General features: G+C 39.7%; 1 protein-coding gene across 2 annotated transcripts in view; it reads right to left on the minus strand.

Annotated features, from left to right (window-relative positions):
- Positions 1 to 393: 393 nt before the first annotated feature.
- LOC112560319 (follistatin-related protein 5-like) overlaps positions 394 to 23591 on the minus strand; it is a 44206-nt gene continuing 21008 nt past the window's right edge. The window contains exons 3-18 of one of the 2 annotated variants that reach the window (XM_025232103.1): positions 14811 to 14924; positions 13440 to 14493; positions 11768 to 11980; positions 11260 to 11505; positions 10689 to 10952; positions 10175 to 10378; positions 9369 to 9565; positions 9080 to 9197; positions 8644 to 8802; positions 7566 to 7709; positions 6852 to 7138; positions 6105 to 6290; positions 5660 to 5840; positions 5067 to 5261; positions 4731 to 4892; positions 394 to 4372 (exon numbers count right to left, since the gene is read on the minus strand). In XM_025232103.1, coding sequence (XP_025087888.1) covers positions 4170 to 4372; positions 4731 to 4892; positions 5067 to 5261; positions 5660 to 5840; positions 6105 to 6290; positions 6852 to 7138; positions 7566 to 7709; positions 8644 to 8802; positions 9080 to 9197; positions 9369 to 9565; positions 10175 to 10378; positions 10689 to 10952; positions 11260 to 11505; positions 11768 to 11980; positions 13440 to 14493; positions 14811 to 14924 — 3927 coding nt within the window. In that variant the 3' untranslated portion in view covers positions 394 to 4169. The remainder of the gene's footprint in view (positions 4373 to 4730; positions 4893 to 5066; positions 5262 to 5659; positions 5841 to 6104; positions 6291 to 6851; positions 7139 to 7565; positions 7710 to 8643; positions 8803 to 9079; positions 9198 to 9368; positions 9566 to 10174; positions 10379 to 10688; positions 10953 to 11259; positions 11506 to 11767; positions 11981 to 13439; positions 14494 to 14810; positions 14925 to 23591) is intronic. The other variant, XM_025232112.1, reaches the window with a different exon arrangement.

Raw genomic sequence — 23591 nt, forward strand, 5'->3', positions numbered from 1 at the left:
TAAAAGTAGCGAGAAGGTAGTCGCATGTTGGTGTGCTCCCATCGAAAGTTAATCATTGTGTAATGTTTTAATATTTCATCAGCAGCAATGAGTTTAAAACATCGATAACAATATTATTCTTGAAAAATTCCATCGTGTGAAACTTCTTTTTAGAGAAATTTGTGGACTTTTTCATGCTGTTATGATCGCCTTCATGAGAAGACGCTAAGTGGTGAAGGCAGCCATGTGTGTTAACACGCTTTGAGTGAGACAGTGGTAGTACAGAAAGGTGGGAGAGAGAAAGAGAAACAAAGTAAAAGTAGCAGCACATCGTCAGCAAGAAGGTGAAGTGGCTGGAGACATGGATGCAGACATAACACGCATTCCCTCTCAGCATTCAAAGCAACACAAATGTTCGAAAACCAATGAATTTTATTTCACACTGAATTCATGGAGTTTTCACACATAAGAGTGAAAGTGAACGGTTAAAAGGGCGATATGTGAAGCTGAGTAGTAGTGATCTGACAACAGGAGCAAAGTAAGGAGTAAGGAATGTTGCATAAGACGGCCACCTTAAACGGAAGGAGAGAGGGAGAGAGAGATGTAAAGACGCCATGTTCAAGCCACAAGTATGCATCGGACAGAAGTGTCCTGGGTGAGAAACCGTCATTATTACGACAGGGAAACACTTGTGAACAGTATAAACGCAGTGTTCTAAACAAACTGGTTATCGGTCTAAACAACGATTTTGGGAGAAACGGAGAACAAACAGGTACACCCTTTAACAGGCGCACACACAGATCGAGAAACGAATGTCCCGCTTCGATGAGGTTGGATCTTTTTCTTTGGAAAGAAAAAGGAAACAAATCCAGGTGTGCTCTGAATAACATGCGGAACGATTCCGCATAATGACTTAAAATCCTACTGTGATTTATAGCCGAGAAATGCAGCAAGTTCGTGTTTTAGAAGTAAATGGTTGAGGACTTTGTACAATAGTTTGTGAGAGCGCTCCTTTAAGAAATGGACTTTGAGCACAACAATGCTACTTACACATGCCTCCCCTTTCATTTCTTTAGCCCAATGTGAATACAGTCACAAATTTACTGTCCTTTCTGTTCACAAATGCTTTCCAGCTGTCCATCTAAAAAACAAAAACAAGTGGACTTCAAAGCCTCCTAAAATTAAAAAAGAAAAGAGAGAGGTGGGTAGGTGGGCGGGTCAGGTAGACAGAAGAGAGAAAGAGAGGGAGATCGGACTAAACAAACAAATATGGGTGGGGGAGGTGACGAAAGAGAGAGAGGGGTTTTCTTTTTAAGTGTTGAGCGGGAGAAACCGAGAGTGACTGCGATGGATGGCGAGAGCCCAATGAACATCTGTGGTCAAAGACATCATGCATAATATGCAAGTGTATGCGAATACGACACAAAGAACGTACACTGTTTACAGGTGTGAGAGAAGCGCAGCAAGGGGAATTATTGACGACTACACCATTTGTGCCGATAAAAGGACACAGTACACACGGTGAGGCTTTAGGTGACTCAGTAATGCACATTTGCATTAGCCTCTTAAAGCTTTGCTAGTGAAAATCAAGGAATGTATTAAAGGCTCCCTTACGTCTATGTAAAACTGGTGTCATTAAAAAAAGCCTCTCAAAAGCAAATAAGCTCTGTATAAGTCAAGAGGTTATGGGAGGTTAAATTGACAAAAACCACAACAGACTCGAAATATAAATGCATTGTGGAAAAAATTCATTTGGTGGAATAAACGTTTTCAAACCAAATAAAATAAATTTAAAAAAAGGGCAACAGTGCAGTCTGCACACATGGAGCTGGCTGTTAAAACTGCCACGGAAGGTCAACTTGTTCACAACATCAAACAAAAAAGTGCTACAAAAAGGCACATGTTAAAATCGAAACATCCATCGCAACAATGATTGCCCATGGTAAAACAGGAATGGTTAATGTACAAAAATCCTGGTATGCTAATCACAGCAACTTTTTTACAGATAGCTGAAAAAAAAATCAAAATCTCAATCTGTTTGTTCGCCTTCCACTTCAGTCCCTGTAAACATATCACAATAAGAACAAAACAAATCTGAAAAGACCTGGAGCAGGCCTTCATCAGCAATTAAACTGGTGTTTTCCACCCAGTTCCCTTGAAACAATGCAATGCTATACACCAACACCACCAGTGGAGCTCAACGTTTCACAGCTGCGTACAGTTACAGGCTACACATACACCGAAAAACATGCTTCTCTGCACACTGTCCTGGAGCAACTCTGTGGTCTTTTTAGTTCTTCTGATTCTGACACTCATGCCAATACCTGATATCTGATATTGTACTTATCCTGGAGCATTCACTATTGTTCATCTTGAAATGATTGCAGCTACACATTATCTGAAGCCCAGATGAAAAGCACCTTCAGTAATTCTTCCTTTACCCCTCTTTCAACCACCACAAGAAAAATAAAAGGCTGCTCTAATCTCAGATCCATTAAAGATCTCACCAACAAAAATGCTGTGTTACTGCTGCTTCAAGGTTTCTATGGGAAGGCTAACAAATGACATCAAAGACTGACCCAACTGCTGCTAGACCCACTAAACTTGGTACAACCCGACACAAAAATTTAATGACTGTAACAAGTTTTCAAAATCCACATACAGCTAAGCATATATGATGACCTTTAGATCTAAAAAAACAGATAATAACGAAGAACTGACACAATGGCACCTTGAGATAAAACGTAAAATACAAACCCCTCCAAACAAATATTTTAAGGTAACCGACTCAAGAACATAAAACTGTAAGTTAACACTTCATGATAACGCAGCCCATGTCTGACTTTATTATGTGCATATTGTTGGCACAGTGATCTGTCGGAACAACTACACATGGAAAGCATAGTATTGAAAACTGCAAACCTATTTATTGTGACAACAGCCTAAACAAGATGCTCATATGACAAGTTTAATACCTTCGCATTTCAGCTCAAAATAACTTCATGCAATCTAAAATAAATAGTTTCATACAATCTATAATTTGCAAGAGTCAGTATGATATCTGTAGTCCAAACCTCAATAAATTGTTCTTGTTCTCACATAAAAAGCTCAAAGCAAGGCTGTACATTGTTAAGTACTGAGGACTTACGACGTACGAAGGTAACTACTCGAAGATACTCATGACAAGAGAATGAGAAAATAGATGTGTATGTACTTGCATGTATGCATATGTGTGCCTGTGTACATAAGTACAAATTGTGTTTGTAGACAAAGAATTTACAAATTAAAAAGGGAAATATGCTGACAAGTCAGTTTTACAGGTAACCAATTTGACTACTTTGACACAAATAGTTGTTTCAATTAACACATTCCCCAAAAGATCTCTCATATGTCAACAGTCATACTATACAATAAAAAACACAGTTATGCATTTTCATGTAAGATAATGTTTGCACGAAGCTGTGCTGACAAGAGCAAGTAAATCTCTGTGTATGTGTTTCGAGGAGAGGTTGGGGCGCGTGGGTCAGTGGGTGGGGTAGGTCTGTTTCAAAAGTCGAACACGTACAGTGTCTGAAATTGCTTAGGACTAGGATGTTATGCAATATTAACTGATCCCCTGCCTTTAAGCTAATGCTCCAACACAATGCATCAATGACCTACTAATTAAAAACGATGGGAATATGCTAAGCAATGGCTGTAGACATACATGCAATGCTAAGTTCAAATGAGCCATCACAACCAGCTGTACAGTAATTCATGCACAAGCAACAGGGATCTCTGCTGCAAGGCTCACACACATCATAATATGAAACATGCAAAAAATTAGAATGTGTTCTCTGACTCTTGTTTAAGCTGATTTCTCCAGTGCAACCTACCCTTGTCTTCCTATATTACAAATTACATAAAAAGTAATTTTCCCAAGTATCTGCATAGTGGCACAAAAGCACAAATGGGGACAAAGGTAAACACTATTACCCTTAAAAAGAGTTTCTGGAATATTATGTCTTATGTTCTAAGTATACGCACGACACATTTTTGTGTCTATGAAGCTGCAGCATTTTCAAGATGAATTCCTTGTGTTCCCTAAACATAAGCATGAGTAAGCGACATTTTTTTCTTTGTGTTTTACAATACAGCATTCAAACTTGCTAACCCCACATAGTACTCGGATGTGTCATGCAAAAGCGTGTTTACTGCTGCCCGACAAATGCCATGACGCTACCATGTTGGATATCTGAGTATTCACACTGCACCTTGCGGAACTTTATGTCCACTATGCTCAGGGAGGACTTTGAGGGCGCAAGCAGGAAGTCACTGAATACATCTCCACTGACAATGGTACGTGTGACTGGAGAGGGATGCCAATCTGAAGAGGTGTCGGTCTTGGTTGTTCCTAAAGATGTAAAAGAAAAAAAAAGGAAAGTTTAAAAACAGTGGTGAATGCAGCAATAAACAAAGAATGCTCCAATATTGTATTCAATATCCACCCCTCCCGCCCAATAAAAGAAATTACTCACTAAAGGATTGTGGACAGCACTGTGGAAAACTCTGTTAGATGCAGCATCTAAACAATCACCACTGACAACCAGACAGGTCAAGGGACTGAACTGATCCACAAAAGGTTTATATCTTTTTCATCTCCTAGAATTACTTGTACAGTAGCCTACATAATACACTGTCCTGGTCTTAAGTAAGAGATGACAACAACCAGTTAATACCACATCTCACTTTCTAAACACCTCTCTTCTCACCTTTGGTCTTCTCTACTTTGCCTGTTGCCAGATTGATTATGATAATATCATCATCGTCAGCTGAGGTCAATACCAACAGGTAGCCATGGCCAGTTAGAGGGAAGAAGTCAACATCGCTGATGCTGGCAGACACTGTAACCTCATATGCTGGCTCCAGTACACCTACAAGTACACAAGTACACAAAATGCTTTCTTTTAAGCTTGCTAACAGTCTTCCAAGCTCTTTTTATACAAAAAAGGAAAATGGTAAAGACTATTAAAAAAATCCCCTAAACAAAAAAGGATGGTCCATTAACAGCTCATAAATTCATTTAAAAAACCTTAAATACTACACACCCTCATTAGAAACACCGGTGACAGAAACTTTGCCAGTCAGGTCATCCACCGTGACCACGTGACGAGAATCTGGAGAAACATAAGGGCGGCCTGGCAGCACCGTTGTGGAAATGACGGCATCTGTGATGTAGTCGAGAACCAGCTGCAGCATCTGATGGTTTACAGGTGATGTGCACTGAACAACTACATGGCCACCTGTTCCAAGCAGGAAGAAATCATTACAGATCTAAAGATTAGCTCTTCATCAATACTAAATGATCACCACAACAGCTACCTCAAAATTTTAAACATACAGTTTGAAAAGCAAAGTAATAATGTAAGTTAATGTTAAAAAAAACCCCACTTTTATTCAGAACATTGTAAAGCAATCGGACTGGGCATATCTTTACATTTGGGTCCCTTAGCAAGAACAGCGATTTAAGATAGTGTGAATTCCTCTTTTAATATTAAAAATGAAAAACTGAGATGAAAGGATTCTGCAACGTTCCACTTGTTTCAGCATGATAGCTGCAGTGGTCAGTATACTTACATCATGTCAACTTTAGGGGATAGCTGGTTCAAAATATGCTAAACAAATACTAATTCCAGCTTACCAATTGGCACGAATGCAAGAGCATGTGGCACACAGTCGTAAGGAGACAGGTCAACAGCCTTAACATAGCGCATGTTGTCCAGGTCAAGTTTTGTGAGAGCACGCTGGCCACTGTGTGTTATGTACCCATAGTTGTAACTATGGTGCAAGTCATTGGGTGGTGGAATAAAGAGATCCTGCACCTAGGAACATAATTACAATCTTAATATAAATGACACATCATTAACAGGAACATGATTATAAACCTAAAATAAATGACACCCCATTAACAAGAAGCTGATCAAGAAAAAAAAATATCAAGCCACTGCTGAAATCTCCTTGTTAAAAGAAATGACTACTATTCATTACAATCAAGGGGAAAATAATGATACCTCTTTCTACCCTAGTTTCTGGATTCTATCTTACATCTTCAAAGCATCCTATGACAAAAATATATTCAGCTTTACCTGATCAAAACGATTTCCTACAGGTTGTGTATGGACAGCCCGATGCTGCACAAACTTGCTTGCATCACGCACAACAATGATAGTCTTGCTGCTGTCATCCTCCTCCCCATTCCAGCACAGCACCCATACCTGATCCAAATGCTCTACATAGTGCACCTGCATTGGTCGTTTGTCTGTGGCAACTACCTGCACACAGCAGACAAACAGAGTAGGGCAAAACAAAACATGAGATGGAAGCACATTAGTCAAATGAGTGAGTCAGGCCTACCATCCTCACATTAACAGATATTTTAGCAGCATGTTGCCATGGTAAAATAAGAGGAATGCCCCTTGTTAAAGGAAAATAATAATTTTCATTCGGTTCAAATGAAGCTGTTGTTATTTTTCAACAAGGAATATGACTCTTAGACCCACTTTTGTGCTCTGAAAATATCGACCAGGCCACCTCTTTCCTGTCTACTGGCATTTTTTCCTAATGATCCTCTGGCATAAATTTCAACAAGCTTTTATTGTATTACCATATCCACTCATTCTTCTATCCAGTCATCTTTGTAGCCTTATTTAAATTTTAATTATTTAAAAGAAAGAAACAATATGAATACCAGCAGTGAGATGGCATGAACCTCTGTTAAATCATGTGTATATTAGTAATCATAAAAGAAAAAGAAAATTTATATTTATGTGATATTAAATGAAACACAGCACACTAGTTTTTTTAAATTCCAATATTGCATCACTTCCACAGACCTGAATGGGAATCCAATTCTTTGTGGTCTCAATGACAACCACCCTGTTCAGTGCTGGCTGAGTCACATACACAAAACTGTTTCGGACGTTGACAGCCCCACCCCACTCACAGGCCTTGTTTTCCTCACACAGACGCAGGGGACTATCTAGGTTGTCAGGGATAAACTTGAAGTAGCCAAAATCTCCATGTACATTTCTATGCTGGAGGCAGCTGTCTGGATTATAAGCAGTGTAACCTTGGTCATGGAACACTACAAATGTACCTGAGCTTTCTTCTGAGAATCCCACTGGAAAAGAATTACAACAAAGTACATGTTTCTATAGGAGGTCATTTCCATGTTTGTAAAATGAACAACAATTGTTAAAAAGGTAAAGCATTAAGATGGATTAATGATTATATGAAGTAGTATGCATTTAAAAATGTTCAATCTTAAAAGTGGCTTCAAACATGTCAGATTGGTAAAACACTGTTTCTTAACTTTTGAAAGAAGAAATCTAGACAGTATTTCTTGGTATACAATCAAACATTATTAATTTATGTTAAATATATATTACATTAGAATGAGGTATTCACCACTTAACATGCTTTGGTCTAAAAAAATTCAAGGCACAAGTAGTTATAGCACAGCAAATCTGTTCGACTTTACTCAGGACAAAGCGCTGTTTTACAAGACTTTTCAATGTATACTCTTTAATAACAAATCCTGAACATACTGTTCACTGTTCTCTCCTTATCACCAATGACAAACAGTGAGGCAATGTCTTCTGCAGAGCCAGCCTGGTTCTTGGCAAGACACTTGTAGGCCCCAGTGTCCCGTTCATAATCTGTCTTGTGGATGGTCAGTATCTCAGCACCATCTGCAAGTGATCAGAAAAAGGGATGATGCCTATGCGATCACAACAATTATTGAGGTGGAGCACATTAAGCCTCATCTAATTGGAGACATTGTGGCACCACCAGAAAGGCACATGTGCATGTCTAAGAGATTTCAATATAGGTTCTGGAGTGAGATTTAAGCAAACATTTCTGATTTATATATATATAAAAACTCAGCGTGGCTAGTTCTAGAGGTTTCAGTTTAGCTAAATGCCAATTTGCCAAAGCTAATATTTAAGCAATATTTAAAGTCTAATGTATATTTTAATAAAATATTTATTTGGCACTTTGTTTGTATATATTGTGTAAATAATTTTATTTTTAATTTCTGCCTTGTAACCTAAATCTATGACAGGAGCTTTCCATTCCCTACCGTCTTTCATTTCAATTTAGAATATGAAAACAAAAACTATATTTCTTGCAAATCACTTAAATGTTTAGAAAAAGCTCTTTAAAATGGTGGGTCAATGATGGCTGTCTTTGTTGCAGGTTAATAGGGGTAATACTGGAACACGTTCTTCGTGCCACCACTACTATTCTAAATGTTCAATCTGTATTGAACGAGTTAACTATCCCAGTTACACTCTTCACACAAGACTCCTGACAGTGTTTGGGAAGCCCTACTCACACACAGTATTGTTGTCACAAACAACTGGCAAAGAACATATGCTTTCATGAAAATTACCCACATCCATGATTTTACAAACATCACATGCAAATCTTGTTTTTTAAGTCTTGTCATCTCCAAGGATGACAAGTCTTTATCAAAAGGGAGAAAAAAAAATCTAAAGGCACATTTTAAGAGTAGGCACTCTGAAGAACAAAAATTATGGAGTTAGCTTGACTGGTTTGAACATCTTGAGGATATACACATTGTTAAGGGCACTGAAATGAATAGTGACATTGCAACTGTACCTGCAGTAGTGTAATGGTCAGGTTCGTTGGGAAGGTCCATGCCATTTATCTGCCAGGAAACGGTAGGCTTAGGAACCCCTTCTGCGTGACACTTAATCTTCTCATCCACTTTGGATGGCTTGATCAGGGAGTGAGGAGAAACTTTCACAATTGGAGGCACTGAGAAAAAAAATGCCTGATTGTTTGTTTTTTCAGCACCTCAAACATTTTTATAAGACAAATGATAATAGAAGAAATAGTACATGCAACATTCTTGAAAATGGTTGCAGGTTGTGATAAAAGGAATGTAACAGTTAAACGAGATAGCACTGCATGGAAATCAAAATCATTACACACATATAAGGGATAATGGGAGGACAACAATTTAATATTTTAGTATATTGAGATTTGTTTTCAAAATCTAGCATTAAAGAAAGAAAAATATTCTTGAACTCACTCTGTACTTTGAGAGCATGAACCTGTATGACAGAAGGGTTGGAAGAATCCTCACAAGAGTAGTTTCCCATGTGGTGTACCCCCATCTTGCTGAAGAACAGAGAGCCGTCATCCAAAACCTGTCATAAAAATAAAATTTGTTTCTTAAAACGTAAAGGAATTTAATGCAATACCCATCTTAAAGTACTTTTAACAAGACAATCATTCTCCGAAATGGATTACCAAAAAAAAAATTAAATAAAAGGTATTACTGTAGTATTAATAACATTTCATATCTTCTGAGAACTTACCAAAAGTTCAATCATGGACAGGTCACGAATGTTGACCCCATGACGACGCCACATGATACTGGAGCTGTCAGAAGCAAGTCCACACTTGAGCTCCAGCCCATTGCCAACGGTTGCTAGGGTTGGGATTATGTAAACCACAGGAGCGGCAGCTGTTGTTTTGACCGGCTCTGGTGCATTATGTACTACTGGTTTATGGTCTGGAAATAAGAAATTCAACACCAGACTGAATACGCCGAGGCTTCCTGCTCTTGTCTACAGTTTCATTCACTCCTTAAGATTATTTTTATATTAGAAAATATAAGATAGATATAATGATTTTTAACAATGTATATATGAAGACAATCTTCTGATGGTACACTCAACTACTCTTTATTCTAGTGATTTAATCTTCATATTATATCATGAACCTTACAGCTGCCATACCCTTAATGCTCTTTGCAAAATCAATAAATAAATTTTTTGCTTTTAAAAACTTCCCAACTTAATACTTTAAAAACTTATTAAACAGAAATCAAACATCCCTCAGTGCATAAAAATACACACTTTAAATGTGGATTTGAACCTGCCCAAAATCCAGAATAGGCATCTATCTTCAATACTAGCTATTATGCTTGTGAGATTATTGTGAAACTGTAGTTTTCAGATTCTGCCCATCATAGAGGTTTATAGGTTGTCTGAAATGAAAATTTTCTGGAGGCAGCCACATAAATTTGCTAAAGCGACTTCATAGAGATATTTTTTTCCAAAATTATACAGCACATAGTTGGAGAATTATTGCATCAATTTTCACAACAGTTTGTACTTACTGAAAGCTGCGATGAACTCATCAAGTGAAAGCTGTCCGTCAGCATTAGCGGTATCCTCATACCAAATCAGATCAGTTAAAACACACACCGGACTCAGCTCCTTGAAGTTTTCCTTCTTCTGCTTGTTAAGCTCATTGTAGTCAAGCTGATAATCAGTGTTCTTATCCAGGTAACTGAACATCAGCTTAGACAGGTATTCCCTCTCTGAAACATTGGAATAGGAACAAATAAGGAGGGGATAGGGAATTACTACAACATTTAAAAGAAAATGTTATAATCAATGTATGCTTTAAATACATAAAGTCGTACAACTATGCTGTTAATGTATCTTTAAAAACTCGTAAGCATATGCTGCAACACAAAATTATCATTGTCATTAATGCTTTGCATGCACAAAATGGTATTTTGTACCAAAAGAATAAATTAAGGTAACTTAATATGTAACACACACAAATATGCCACATAAAAGCACATCACTGGACTGACATATGGCTGCTCTCTTAATGTTTCTTACCCTGTTGTAGTTCTAGTTTACAGTCAGGCTCTTCAAAGCGTTTACAGTGGAATGCTAGCAACTCTTCTTTGAATTTGGCCAGCTCCTTCTCATCGCAGGTCTTGACGCTGGCATCCTGTTGGTAGCCCTCTTTGTCCTCATGGTCTTCCTTGGTTTTTACTGGCTCAAACTCTTCCCCAGTTTCTTCTTTCACATAGTCCCAAGGAGCAAAGTCCTTTTGTGTTTTAGCTGGTTTCTTGGTGGTTTCGCTTGTGGTGCTGGAGACTGCACACATCAGAAAATCAGAGACATGGAGTGCCTGAACAAACTGTTGCTCTGAATGGGGTGCGTGGGCAGTGAGGTGCACTGTTATTCTTTGACACAGCATCAAAATCAATCAGAATGCACTGACCAAATCCACCAGTCTGCAAGTTTTACATTTAGCACTGCCAACATCTACACATGCATATAAATGTGTCAACTTTAATAACAACAGAAATAACCATAAAGATTACTTAGCTCCCACACCAAATTACAAAATAACCTCAAAAAAGGAAACAAATAAATAAACAAACAAAAATTAAGGCCTTGCCTTTTTTCAAATCCTTTGTGTAGTTGTAGATTTTGCTAGAATCAATGACTGTCTCCTCAGAATCATCATTACTATTGTCCTTAAACCATTCATCATCAAAGTCATCTTCTTCTTCCTCCTCATCATTGCTACTGTCGTCATCTTTGTTCTTGCTAGTGCTGTCTTCATTCTTCTTGCTAGCCTGTGGAAGCAGGTGCTTCTGTTGTTGAAGTTCCTCGATCTGCTTCATTTTGTCGATGGCCTCATCTAGATATTCACAGGAATGTCATACAGTTTAGAAAAATAAATAAAAACATGTGCACGTCATACAGAACTGGACAGAAAACTTATGACAGCTTCTTAAGCTTGCAAGCCTACTAAGTTTGTATAATGTCCAGAACAGAGGAAACATTTATGGAAAATTGCTTCAACACAGAATACTGAATGTAATGGTGCTTACACATGCACAGCAGTTTGGGTAAATAAGAGAATATCTATATTTGCAGATTAGGCAGCAAGTGACACTCACGTGAGGCCATACACCTGTTGGACATATCCACTTTGATATGGACAGCCTTGACACAAGCAGTGCGGTGCAACTCACAATGGCTGGAGTACTTCACACCATCAGATCCACACACTGGCTTCCAGTGACCTTCGCACCCATCCTCAGGCAGACATACACATAAGCCCTCTTTGCACATTCGGCCACTGCGGCACTCTCCATCAAACTTGCAGTAAGCTGGTGAAAAGAATGCATAAAATTATGACCCAAAGTACCACATGAACATTCTTTTCTTTCATCATTATTATTTCTGATTTTGAGAGCCTCCTTTCAAGCATTAACAAAGGAAGCACAGAAAGTAACAAATTTCATTTAAAGACATTTTAAAAAGTCTGTCGTAAAGGTTCTCTCTGTTTCCCTTTTATGTAGAAGTGGTTTATTCATTGAATTTACTGTTATCTCCTTAAAATACAAGATCTCAACAATAACATTAATAAAACATGAAAATTCAAAAATACATTTTTCATCCAATAGACAAAGAACCAAGAAATAAAAAAATCTTTATACAGTAAACATATTCCATGATAAACAAATGGATCAAAATCTTAAAGACTATCTCAACAAGAAACAGGTTAATTAAACTTTTTTCTTATTCAAATATTAATGAGAATGAGACACAAGTATTCTAAGTAACCTTCTAATGTGGCACTATGCAAGCAAACATTCAACAGATTTAAAAAGCTGTATAAAACCAAATGCAAAACATATCAACCAAATAAGAAAGTGTATCGTTTCATTTTTATGTAAATATAGTTTTCAAAATCTGGTGTTGAGTTGTATGAAGTTTTTGCTATCCAAGAGTTTCCTATTGTGTGAATGTCAATCAAATCGATAATAATTTTGCTTAAATTTTATCAACCAAATTTTTTATGCCCATGCATGAGCAAAAACTGAAGGACCGTATTGAAAGGTGTCACCGTGGAACTCCATTTTGATCTCTATTACAATAGCCATAGCTACAAAAATTATCATCATTATAAAACTACTTTTTTGATCAAATTGGATTTCATATCACTATTGTTTCTGACCTGTGTTTCTGTGATATGTGACCTAAGATACAAAACCATTGTGGTAGAGAGAACTGCCAATAAGCCTATATTTCAGCAAGACAACAAAACATGTTTGTCATAAAAACAAGATCACAAAGTTTCCAAAAAATGTTAACAAGCTTAGAGACAGTAAAACAAGGTTTAAAAAGTGCAGCTTAAAGAAAAACATGCAAAATGTCTTTTGCAAAGTGAACATCATGGAGAAATATGATACAGACAAAAAGGAAAATGTGCACAAATAAAACAAAGAAAAACACCAAAAAGCTCGTACAGACATTAGAATAATTTAATTATTCTCAAATTACATGCAGCTCTAGAGATTTATATTTATACATTTGTGTTTTTGATGCTGGGAAAACTGAAACAAACCTGGGAAAACTACAATAAAAGCAAACTGAAGCAACTTTGTTGTGGAACAGATTTGAATACAAATTAAACACATGACTGAAGACTGGTTTTGTATGTAAGGTATGTAACAGCAGCTGCTCAAACAAAAGAAAAAGCAAGGTGAAAGAATGGTATGGGGAGGGAGGAAACTTAAATATAAAAGTGAGTTTAAACCAACATCATGAGAAAACATGAAATACTTAGTGGGTGTGACTTGATGAAGTAAGCTGGTTCCTTCTTGGTGTCCTCCCCATTTCTGTCAGGCTGTTGGTGAGTTGTCTGGATCAGTGTTGTTGTCTCCTCTTGTGTGGCATTTTTGTTGGCAAGGCCAGGAGGTGCAGGGTTTGGACTGGTGTGTGGATTGGCTTTGGTGTTGACAAAGTCCTTCATGTAGTCCTGATTTCCAAGATCCTTCTTCACTGAGTGAGTTTTCTCCTCTGTTTCACCAGGGATCTTGTCAAAGATCACACCCTGGTTGTAGTTTTCTTTATTGTGCAAGTGTGCCGGTTTCTCTGTCTTAGGTTCTGCAGTAGCAGTTTGCTTTGTTTTGACCCCAATTTTCTTCTCCAATGGAAGAAGTGGGTCAGCCTCCAAGCCAAAGCCATAAAACTGATCAACAACACTCTCTTTGTCTTCTGCTATGTCTTTGTTCTTGTCTTCCTTTTGTATCTGCAATTCTATTTTCCCCTTCTCAACCACAATGTCCTCCTTTTTGGTCAGATTCTCTGCTTTCTTCTCGGAAACCAAGGACTCAGGTTTAGTGTCCACATCATTGCTGACATATTTGCCCAAGCCCCCATAAGAGTGGTAGCCCCAGTCCTTCTCACCGGCAACCTCATCTTTCGGGCTAGCATGTAGACCAGGGCTAGGATCTTCAAAGGGACTGATGGTGTCTTTGGCAAAGGCTGGGTCCATCTTTTCTCGTGGTGTTTCTGCTGCTGGCAATGCTTGGTTCTCTGAGCTGTTAGCAGCTTCAGAATCTTTAGCTCCTTGCAATTTGGACTCACTAATGAGAGGCAAAGCATAGGGCTCTGGCACAGTGGTTGTCTCCTCATTTTGAGCTGAAGGCTTTTCATCTGCATTTTGTTGGCTAGGAAGCTGTGGAACATCTTTACTTTGTTGTTTGCTGGTGTCCACAGAGGGAAGGGTCTGGTGCTCACCTGGTTTACTGCTGATTGTGCTGCTTTCTTTAGGTGCCCACCAGTCATCTTCTTCCCAGTCTTCTTCCCACCATCGTCGCCATACAGCTGGTTTCTTGACAAAAATACAGAAAGATATGCATGCTTAAGATAGCTTTGATGTTCGAATGAAGCACCAAGAAGGACTGCTATTCCATTAGCCAGATGCAAAGATGAAAATAGCAGAAGAGACAGAAAGTGCTGTAGACAACAATATGAGATGATGATGATTTGAAAGGAAAAGTGATAAAAAGGAATACAATATTATCCTCATTGTGGTACACAATTCATTAAAGTAAAGTAAAGTAAAATAAATAAATAAATAAGAATTTAATTTAATTTTTTTCTCAGACTATGCTGACATTACCTGAGGCAAAAATTTGATGAACCTACCTCTAGTTTGAAAATTTTCCAACCATCTTTGGAATCGTCAGTTTCTTCCTTGCTTCCAGAGGTCCACCACTTTGACTGCCAGTCAATGTCACCATTTGCTTTGGTTACTTGTTTCTAACAACAAAAAAATATTCGATATTGCAGCATCCAGTATTGTTGCTATTTTGCTTTAACCCATTTTTATGAAATTTTGGAGTTTATTATATGGTGTGCATGTCACTGCCTTGGAAAAGGGCAAGACGCTTAGAAAAGGGGTAAACTACAAACATTCCATGGCCATCTTCTTCTCTGAAAAAAACTGCAACATTATTAATGGCACTGTTATTTGTTATTGCACACATTTATGTTTTTCTTGCCTTGATACGCTTCTTCTCTTCATGGCAGCTTTCGATTCCCTCATAGCATACCAAATTTCCTCTATGAGTTTCAAATTAGTTTTAAAAAAGAATTTATACTTTTTAATGTAAATCAGCCACTTCAAGAGTTAGGAGCCTTACCAGCACATCATTCTGATAGAGGCTCTTCAATGACCTTCATGCATGGAATACAAATGCTATAATTGCTGCAGTTGATCTCTCAAGAATATAAATTAGCACCACTGAAACTTACTGCTATCAACTGCTGATGCTTTGATGGTGCTAGTCATCATCTTGATGCTTCTGCCATCAAGTCACCATGACACTAATGTCAGTTAAAGTCAACAAACACCTTCACAGCAGACCCCTGATTCCTTCAACCTGCCATTAAGTATGCATTAAACTGATGAGAAGGAAAGTCTGTGCTCCTTCAAAATAGTTTTCTCTTCATGGAGTTTAGTTTATTCCTTATTACTCCTCAAGAAGCATAGGGCCACAACACCCTAAGGCTTTCACCAGCATGTGTCATAAGCTCTTCTAGAGAGGAATCTTTCTAACCAGACCCTTGTTGTGATAGTTTTGGTTTCTGAAACAGCTTTTTTTTTAAACATGAGTGGGTTCTTAGCCCAAAACAAAACCCCCAGCCTGAGGGGCCAGGGTGCAACATTTTAGTCTGAGTCCTGACAGAACTGTTTGGCTTGGTTAGACCTGCCAGGAGCACAAGGCTCCTGCCGACAAAACTCTGTGGATACGACAAGGCATGCAAGCCAACACACCAATACAAGTTGCACTAATTGGTGGTTGTCTCTTTGTGGAAACTTCTTTAAAATAATGTTCTGAAAGTGTGCTGTAAGCTGTTTGATTAAGGTGGAGAATTTGATCTAAGTCTTTTCTCATTATTGAAACAAAAAGTACAGCTTGATATCTCTCTTTCCTTCTTGTTGTAGGTGCATGCATGCTTGTGGCCTATGTCCTCAAGTCTTAATTTTGCTATCTGCACATGTATCCATGCACTCAGGAGTGAAAAAGCCTTGTTATTTAAACAATTTTAAAAGAGCTATGCAGGAAAGACCAACCTTCCCCCAAAAAATGTTACATGAGTAGTACCACCTACCATCATACTTTCAACAGTCAACACATGTACATTTGAGGATTATGGTTGCAAGGCATTTTTATCTACAATACAGAAAACTCAGAAAAGACAGACAAAAAAAGCTCATCGATTGTTATAGGAAGTTGGATGCTATGCCAACCCATGTCACTCCTGATTGATCCTCCCTCTCCCCTTGCCCATGAGGTGGCGTGCAGCTACTGGTACAGGAAGGAGTAAAAAACCCTACTGTCTTGTCTGTCATTGTAGCTGAACAGAAAGGTCTGATGGTTCCCGCTGATTTGATGCCTAAACACATTATTCAAATCAGCAAAATGCCACTGCTTACACAGAGTCGCGACAGTCAAACTATTGATCTTCCCTTGGCCTTGCTGGTGTCAACAACTAAGACGATGCCTCGCATACTGCTAGGTAAATCATTCACCAAACTCCATTTTCTCTTTCTTTATCCTCCTTTTCTTCTCATTTTTTTGCTGCCTTGAAAAAAAAAAACCCATCGCCGATCGACTTCTTCGGGAATGTCTCACAATAGAACTTTCACACATCGGCTGTCATCGTCCACTGGTGCTAAGTGCACTATCATCGCTCTATGCCCGTAAGGTAATCAGTTTACCGCTGGTACTGCTCTGACCCTGTGAGCTAGGTCAAGTGGCGCCAGAGCCTTGAAGGCTGCGCTACTAAGTCCCGCAGCCCTCTGCATAAATGTCACTTGAGGCAGCGAAAGCCCCAACACGCGCACGTATGCAGAGAGAAATGAGAGAGAGAAGCACGCACGCAAAAGCAAGGGAAGCAAAAGGAAATCGGTTTGGAGGAGACAACAGCAAAAGATCCTGACAGTCTTAAAAGCACGGCCAAAGGGCTACAAGTACAGCGCATTAATGACTGTCAGCGCGAAGCCTAGGGTGCCCACGGCCAGATCGGCGACAAAACCCTCGTTGGAAGCATGCGGACGGCATGACAAAGAAGCAAAAACAAACAGATCTTTATTTCCCTCCAATGACGGTGCGAACACTTTACTATTTCCGCACTGAGCCGCGGCTGTCAGTCGTCTTGCAGTCAGGCTGCCATTTTCAGCTCTGACGCAGCTGGGACTTTCTGTCTTCTCGGCCACTTGTCCAGGCCCACTGATGCTCCACTTCAATCCCCTATAACCATAATACATTGCTGTCAAATTACTTCGCTTCCCCACTTAAAAGCGACAAATAGGAGCCATAATGAAAAGAAAAGAACAGAAAAAAAACCTTCATGATTCCTGCGGATTTCTACATATTCTACAAATTTCTAAAAATGTCCAGATTCTAAGCTAGTCTCCATTAATGTAAAGCCTCCCCATTCACTTATTGGATTTCTTGTGCAAGGAATCTGGCGTCATACTATACTAATGCACAACTTTATTTGTACAATACTGTCAATCACGCTGTGTGCTCTAGGGGTATGGATGTAGCAAAAGAAAGAAAAAATCTGGGGGCGTCTTCATAGAACCACAGTGAACCAGATACAGCTGGTGTTGAGCAGAAACAACAGCTCAGAGCAGAACCGCCACTAGCCAGCTTTCTCTAAAGGCGCGATATGATGCTGACAAACCATCTTCCCACACAAAAAATGGGCGCCATTCATGAGACGTCTGAGGGCTTGCAGAAAGCATCAGGTTCTTACGCATCCTCCTCTTCATCCTGCATTCTCAAGGTACTATAATAATAATAATAGAAACTGACTAAAGATTGAATTTCTGAACAGTTCTCGCTCTCTACTTCAACAACACTTTTGCTCCCAATGACTCCAAATGAAGTCACTGATTTTTGTTCACTTATCCTCAGCTTACACCGTTGGGAAAATTTCAAATTTTAAATAACTAGATGATTCCACATAAGAATTTAAACCATTTATACCATGCTCATCATTTCTACTTCATGGGCAATGTGTAGTAATGTATTTGAGAGTAGAAGTATTAATGGCAAGTCAAACGTTGTGGAATGTTCCAGCATTAGATACACATGAAATCGCCAAAGAATCTGAGACAATGTCCAGCAAAGACAAACTGGACTGACAAACCCTGACATTGTCTTCTCTCTCTTCCTGCGAGGATCAGGCAAAGATAACGAGGTTTAAAAAAAAATCTAAGGAAAAATAATGGTTACATTTCGTGCAAACGATAGACAAGTTGCCTTTGTATCTAGGCTTACAGCTGGGAAGGGGTTGCACTGAAGGTTTAGGGAGCCACTCTTTCAAGAAACTGTCTTCGCGGGAAAAAAATGGCATGGCTCTGAGAGAGAACTTTTTTGGGTGGGAGGGGAGAGCAAATACTAAAACGTGAAACAAAGAATGCGGGAGGAAAAGCACGAAAAATAGGGGAGCGGTAACAGTGAAAAGAGGTTTTATATGCTGCCTACCATCCTCTTTCCCCTTCACAATAACAAACACACACCATCTCCGCGGTCAATCAGTGAGTGCCCGTTTCCATGGTGCTGTTTGCTGCTACTGCCGGCAGACGGTTACGATCGCCCGATCAAGGACCACCGCTGGCTGTGAATCTACATCCCCACTTTTAGACACCATCGATCGACGCCATTCGTTTTTGTGTTCAGTCTCTTGTTTCAATTCGTTAGCAATAACAGACAGTAGAACTAACGATTTTACGTCCAGACATTTTTTGACGGGGCGTAAGAACCGTGAGTCACCAGGCACAGGCTGCGAGCCTCATTCACCTGACAGCAGGACTGAAATGAATCTCCCTCGATGACCAATAAACTTCATTTAACGATTCTAGAAAAAAAAATTAATACAAAGCTTGTGAATGGAAGAAAGCAGAATAGTGAAAAGGAAAACTCGCCTTTTTTTTCTAGTGTCTGGAAGCTAAAGGTTAGCCATACGGGTGTTGACAGTTCCAGAAGACTCCTCTAAAAAGAAAGTGTTACGACACTCTAAAGGGCTTTTTAAGGATAACACATTCCCACAAAAGTGTAAAGGTATTCAGCTCTCCAATGTTCTGCTCCTTGTTCCCTCGACTGGGAAATTAGCCATATCATTAGTGGTCGGCTAGCAGCCGCACTTTTTTGTTTCCCGGGCCCCAAAGGACAGTCCACAGCCATGTGCTTCTCTACATTCCCACCTAAAGCAGCCACAATAAGCAGGTCGCTCTCCCTGGAAGCTTCCTTCACACTGTCTCTACAGCGACTTTGCACGCAAGTAAGACGGTGTTAGTTATCGACGGATACTTCTTCATCGTAAGATCAACATTCCCCTTCATGCAAAATTCGACAAGAGGAACTGCCGCCATTGCTGGCAAGCCCTCGGGAACCTCTAACACGACCTCTCCTATCAATCAATCATGCAATCTTCAAGATCGTGAAAACTTGTCTACAACGGCTTAACCTTCGTTGATCATCCTTTTGTAGGCGAACAGGTTGGAGAACGGAGTGTGCAAGGAAGGGATGTGGAAAGAAGGGGGAAAAAAAGGGAGAAAGAAAGAAGGCGAGGGGGTACAATCTGGTACAAGCATGAAGGTACATACTAAAAGATATAAACGAAAGACCGCGGGAAAGAAAACAGGTACTATTATGTCTAAGATAATCTTCCTTGCTGCCATCTTCCTCTATGAGGCACTGTCCACGTTTGCCAAGCCTAAATCAAAGTAAATCCTACATTCTCTATAAAAGGAAAGCTCGGTAATCGAACAAGTCTTATAAATTTCTGACATCGGAAGCCCGAGAGGGCTGGACCAATTATAGGAAAAATCTGAATTGTCTATTAGGGGGACATGCAAGATATGGATATGACGCAGGCCTCTGTATTTCAGGCGTATCCTAGTTACACAACAGCCGACAGACCTCCACAGGACCGGCTTACTTTTGAAGAAAGGTTTTCTCCGTGTAGGAACCAGTGCCGTTCAACTACTCCAAAGCGGCAAGCTTTCATTTTATTTTGTTTCCCACAGCCCAATTCCACTTCCCCTAATTGCCAATCCATTAAATCTCTCCATTTTTTCTTCACCTCTCATTGCGTCTTGATTCTAGCCAAAGGAAGAAAATAATTGCTAACAGTGAAATTAATGGAGATGTTATACATAATAAACTCTCTCTCTCTCACACACACATGTGCGCATGAACGCATAATATTTTAATAGATCAACATCATTATGACAGTTTCAAACACATTCGAGATAAATGATCCCTTGATAATGCTGACAGGTTAAAAAAGCCAGAAGAACGAAAAAATTTGTCCCAACTGCAAGCATAATTAAAGTTTAGAGAGCGGAAGTGTGTGTGTGTGTTTTGGGGTGGGGAGAGAATGAGGAAAAGTGGATTTAAAAATAAACCGTAAAACCCCTGGGAGCTGTTGACATCGTTCCCGTCCTAAGCACACAATTGCACGCTAGCTGTGTGCTCCAATGAATGACCTTTGTCGCTAAATGCCAATAATTTCTGTCGATATTTCACGTTTAGATATTTTTTAAAAAGTTACCGAAACGCAAATTTCAATATCACCTTCCGTTTTGGACTGCAGCAAGCATATTTACTGGTTTGATCACATGAAGAACAGAGTGAAGTCTTCGGCTAACTAGCTTGAGGGTGGCTGCTCTCGACCTCCCCTCCTCTCATCTTTCTTTTTTCCTTCCTTTCGCTGCCTGTGGATTTTCGTCAACTTTGATGTCATCTGTTCATACGTGCTTTTGTTTTGCCACTTCCTTTTGTCCAAGATTGATTTTCCTTATACCTGCGGCAGCTTTTATTCTTCGTCGATTAACGGTCGCCACAGCCACATCTGCACTATTTTTTCCACTTGCCAATTTTGTTCATCTCCAGACCACTGACTACATTTCGATACTGGGTCTACATGTGTCGGCCCCACGGGTGACCGTGATCTTTTCATCGCCTGCGCGTTGTTTTGCTCTGATGTATCATCTCTAGTAATTAATATGCTTGAACGCAAAAAAAAAAAAAAAAACCCAACAACAACAGCAACAACAACCACGCGCCTCGCTGTCTGCATCGTTTGGACATTCATCTCTGCTTTCTGTGGGTGATCAGATTTGTGCACACTACAACTGCTCTGTCTGCTGAGATTCAACAGCGACTGTAGAACTGCCTTGTCGTGACTAGTTAGCCTTCTGCTGCGGTGTTTATGCGGCATGCTTGTCATCGAACTGCTCATCGTTTTTTTTCCCCCACTGTGCTTTATTATCGCTCTGATAACGTGATGCTACAGCGCAGTGCCATTGTCCACAGGACTGCGTTATGGCGCCATCCTAACGATCTTCTTCTTCTAATAATTATTAGCTATCAATTCAATATTATGTGCGGCTAGAGCACATCTACAAAGGAGATGGTCTGTTCAGCGAGTGGGTAGTGAGACACAGAGAGAAAGGGATCCGGCAACTGCGGAAATGGAAAACAATGCTTTCTGTTTAGCGTTCATGATCACATGCAGGAATGCCGCTAGCATAAGAAGGCTGCCATGGCGACGTGTAGCTGCCACAGCTAAAAAAAAGGAATTAAAAAAGCAGTAGCACAGTGTTGCTGGCTGCACACTATCGATCAACATCTTTATATCGCTAGGCTGTCACCCCCCACTGCCCTCGCCAAACGAAGCGATGACAAAGTCACCGATGCAGGCGGTCGTTAAGGGAAACAAGTCTACGGCAGTGAAAAATGTGGGATGGTGGGAGAGGCAGAGGAGAATGGATAGTCCCGCCTAAATGCGTTCTAACAGGAAACTAGGGAAACAAAGGCAACAGGTTTGGTATCAAACGATGTGCTACCTCTGCACAACAACAACTGCTGCAGTACCGAGAAAGGTATGGGTAGGTGCAGGGTGTGGTAGGTTGCTGGACAGGTGGGGATGAAATAAGAAAAGGACGACTCTTAAAAAACAAAACAAATAAAAACCAAATAAAAAAACCCAACAAACTACCAGGTTTCCCTAGTGTCAACTGCATTTTTATCAAAAAACATTTCTCATTTCATCGGTTCTCTCAGGCAATTTTTGTGCACATGTATGCTACTTCACACTGTTGTTCGGTTAACATAAAAATTAAGGCCTCTTGTGAACTGGTCTAAAGGATTCGACATTTTTTTTTTTAGCACACTCTTGTCAGCACACCTTTTAACTGGATAAAGCCAACATCTCTCAAGCAGATGAGCCAATTGCATGCAATTTTTGCACAAGTTCGCTGGGGGAAGATGTTGGGCGGGGGTAGGGGGTGGTACGAGCGGAGTCTGTTGGCGCTCCGGATGCTGTGAGCACACGTTCAACACGCGGATAACCGGAAAAGGCCAACATTAAACTGGAAAAAGAGTAAAGGAAGTTTTAAAAAAGCACAAATATTAAATAAGAAGCAAGAGGGAGAACACGCAGGGAAAGCAGGAAAAGAGGAAACAGGTGAACAAATGCACCAAGAGATGCAACGGAAGAAAGGTTTGGTTGTTTTTTTTTTTTTGGAGAAATACGCAAGGGTGGTCTGTATAAACTATACTGCTCAAACTATTAAAAGAACGCCTTCACAGTTTGGGTCAGTGAATGTGTCTTTTAAATAATGCAAAACATTCTCGAAAGATTTCTTTGGCATTTTGGTTCACGCTTTAAATTGACCCATATAAAATTTATCCCTGTTTGGAAAGTCACAGGAATCGGCCGAAAAAAAAAATCACGAAGATGGGTGCTGATCAAATGCTTATGAAAGACACAGTATAACGACTGCAAGGCACTGGCTTGGGCTAACATTTTGCTGCCGGTTATACTGGCAACGCTGCAAGCCATGGGACAACACCAGACCACAGTGGATTAGGGTCTTCTGCAGCATCGCGTCCCGCATGGACTAGTAGTATGTTCATCGGATCCGAAACCGACCGAGATGTGCAGTTAAAGCTGCACTTCCATCTGCCAGATAACCACCCTTCGGAAGAGGACCTCAAGAAGTTGCCCTTTCTTTTTCAGAACGGATGACAAGTGATGCACTGGACGCTGGTTTAGTCCAATGATGCCTCGAATGCACTCTGGCCAATGGAAGGACGCTGTTTTGTCTGCAGTACAACCATTTAAAAAAACGGTTTATAGCTATCAAAATCAAAAAATCTTGCAGCTGAAATAAATTAATTTGTCAATGAAGTCTGTTGTTTTTAGTTTGATTAACAGTAAATTTCTGCGTCACTGTTATTGACTATTTCTTCTGCATCAATGTTATTGTTATTTGACCTCGAACAATTTTACAACCTGTCTTGTGAGCTGTATATCTTTAAGAAAGTGGATGACATTGTTTTGTGGAGCAAAGGCTGAAATGAATGACAGGGAAGAAAGGGCGACATCGCACTATGACAG

This window comes from Pomacea canaliculata, linkage group LG1 (genome assembly GCF_003073045.1).
Source record: "Pomacea canaliculata isolate SZHN2017 linkage group LG1, ASM307304v1, whole genome shotgun sequence".
Taxonomy (NCBI): Eukaryota; Metazoa; Mollusca; class Gastropoda; order Architaenioglossa; family Ampullariidae; genus Pomacea; species Pomacea canaliculata.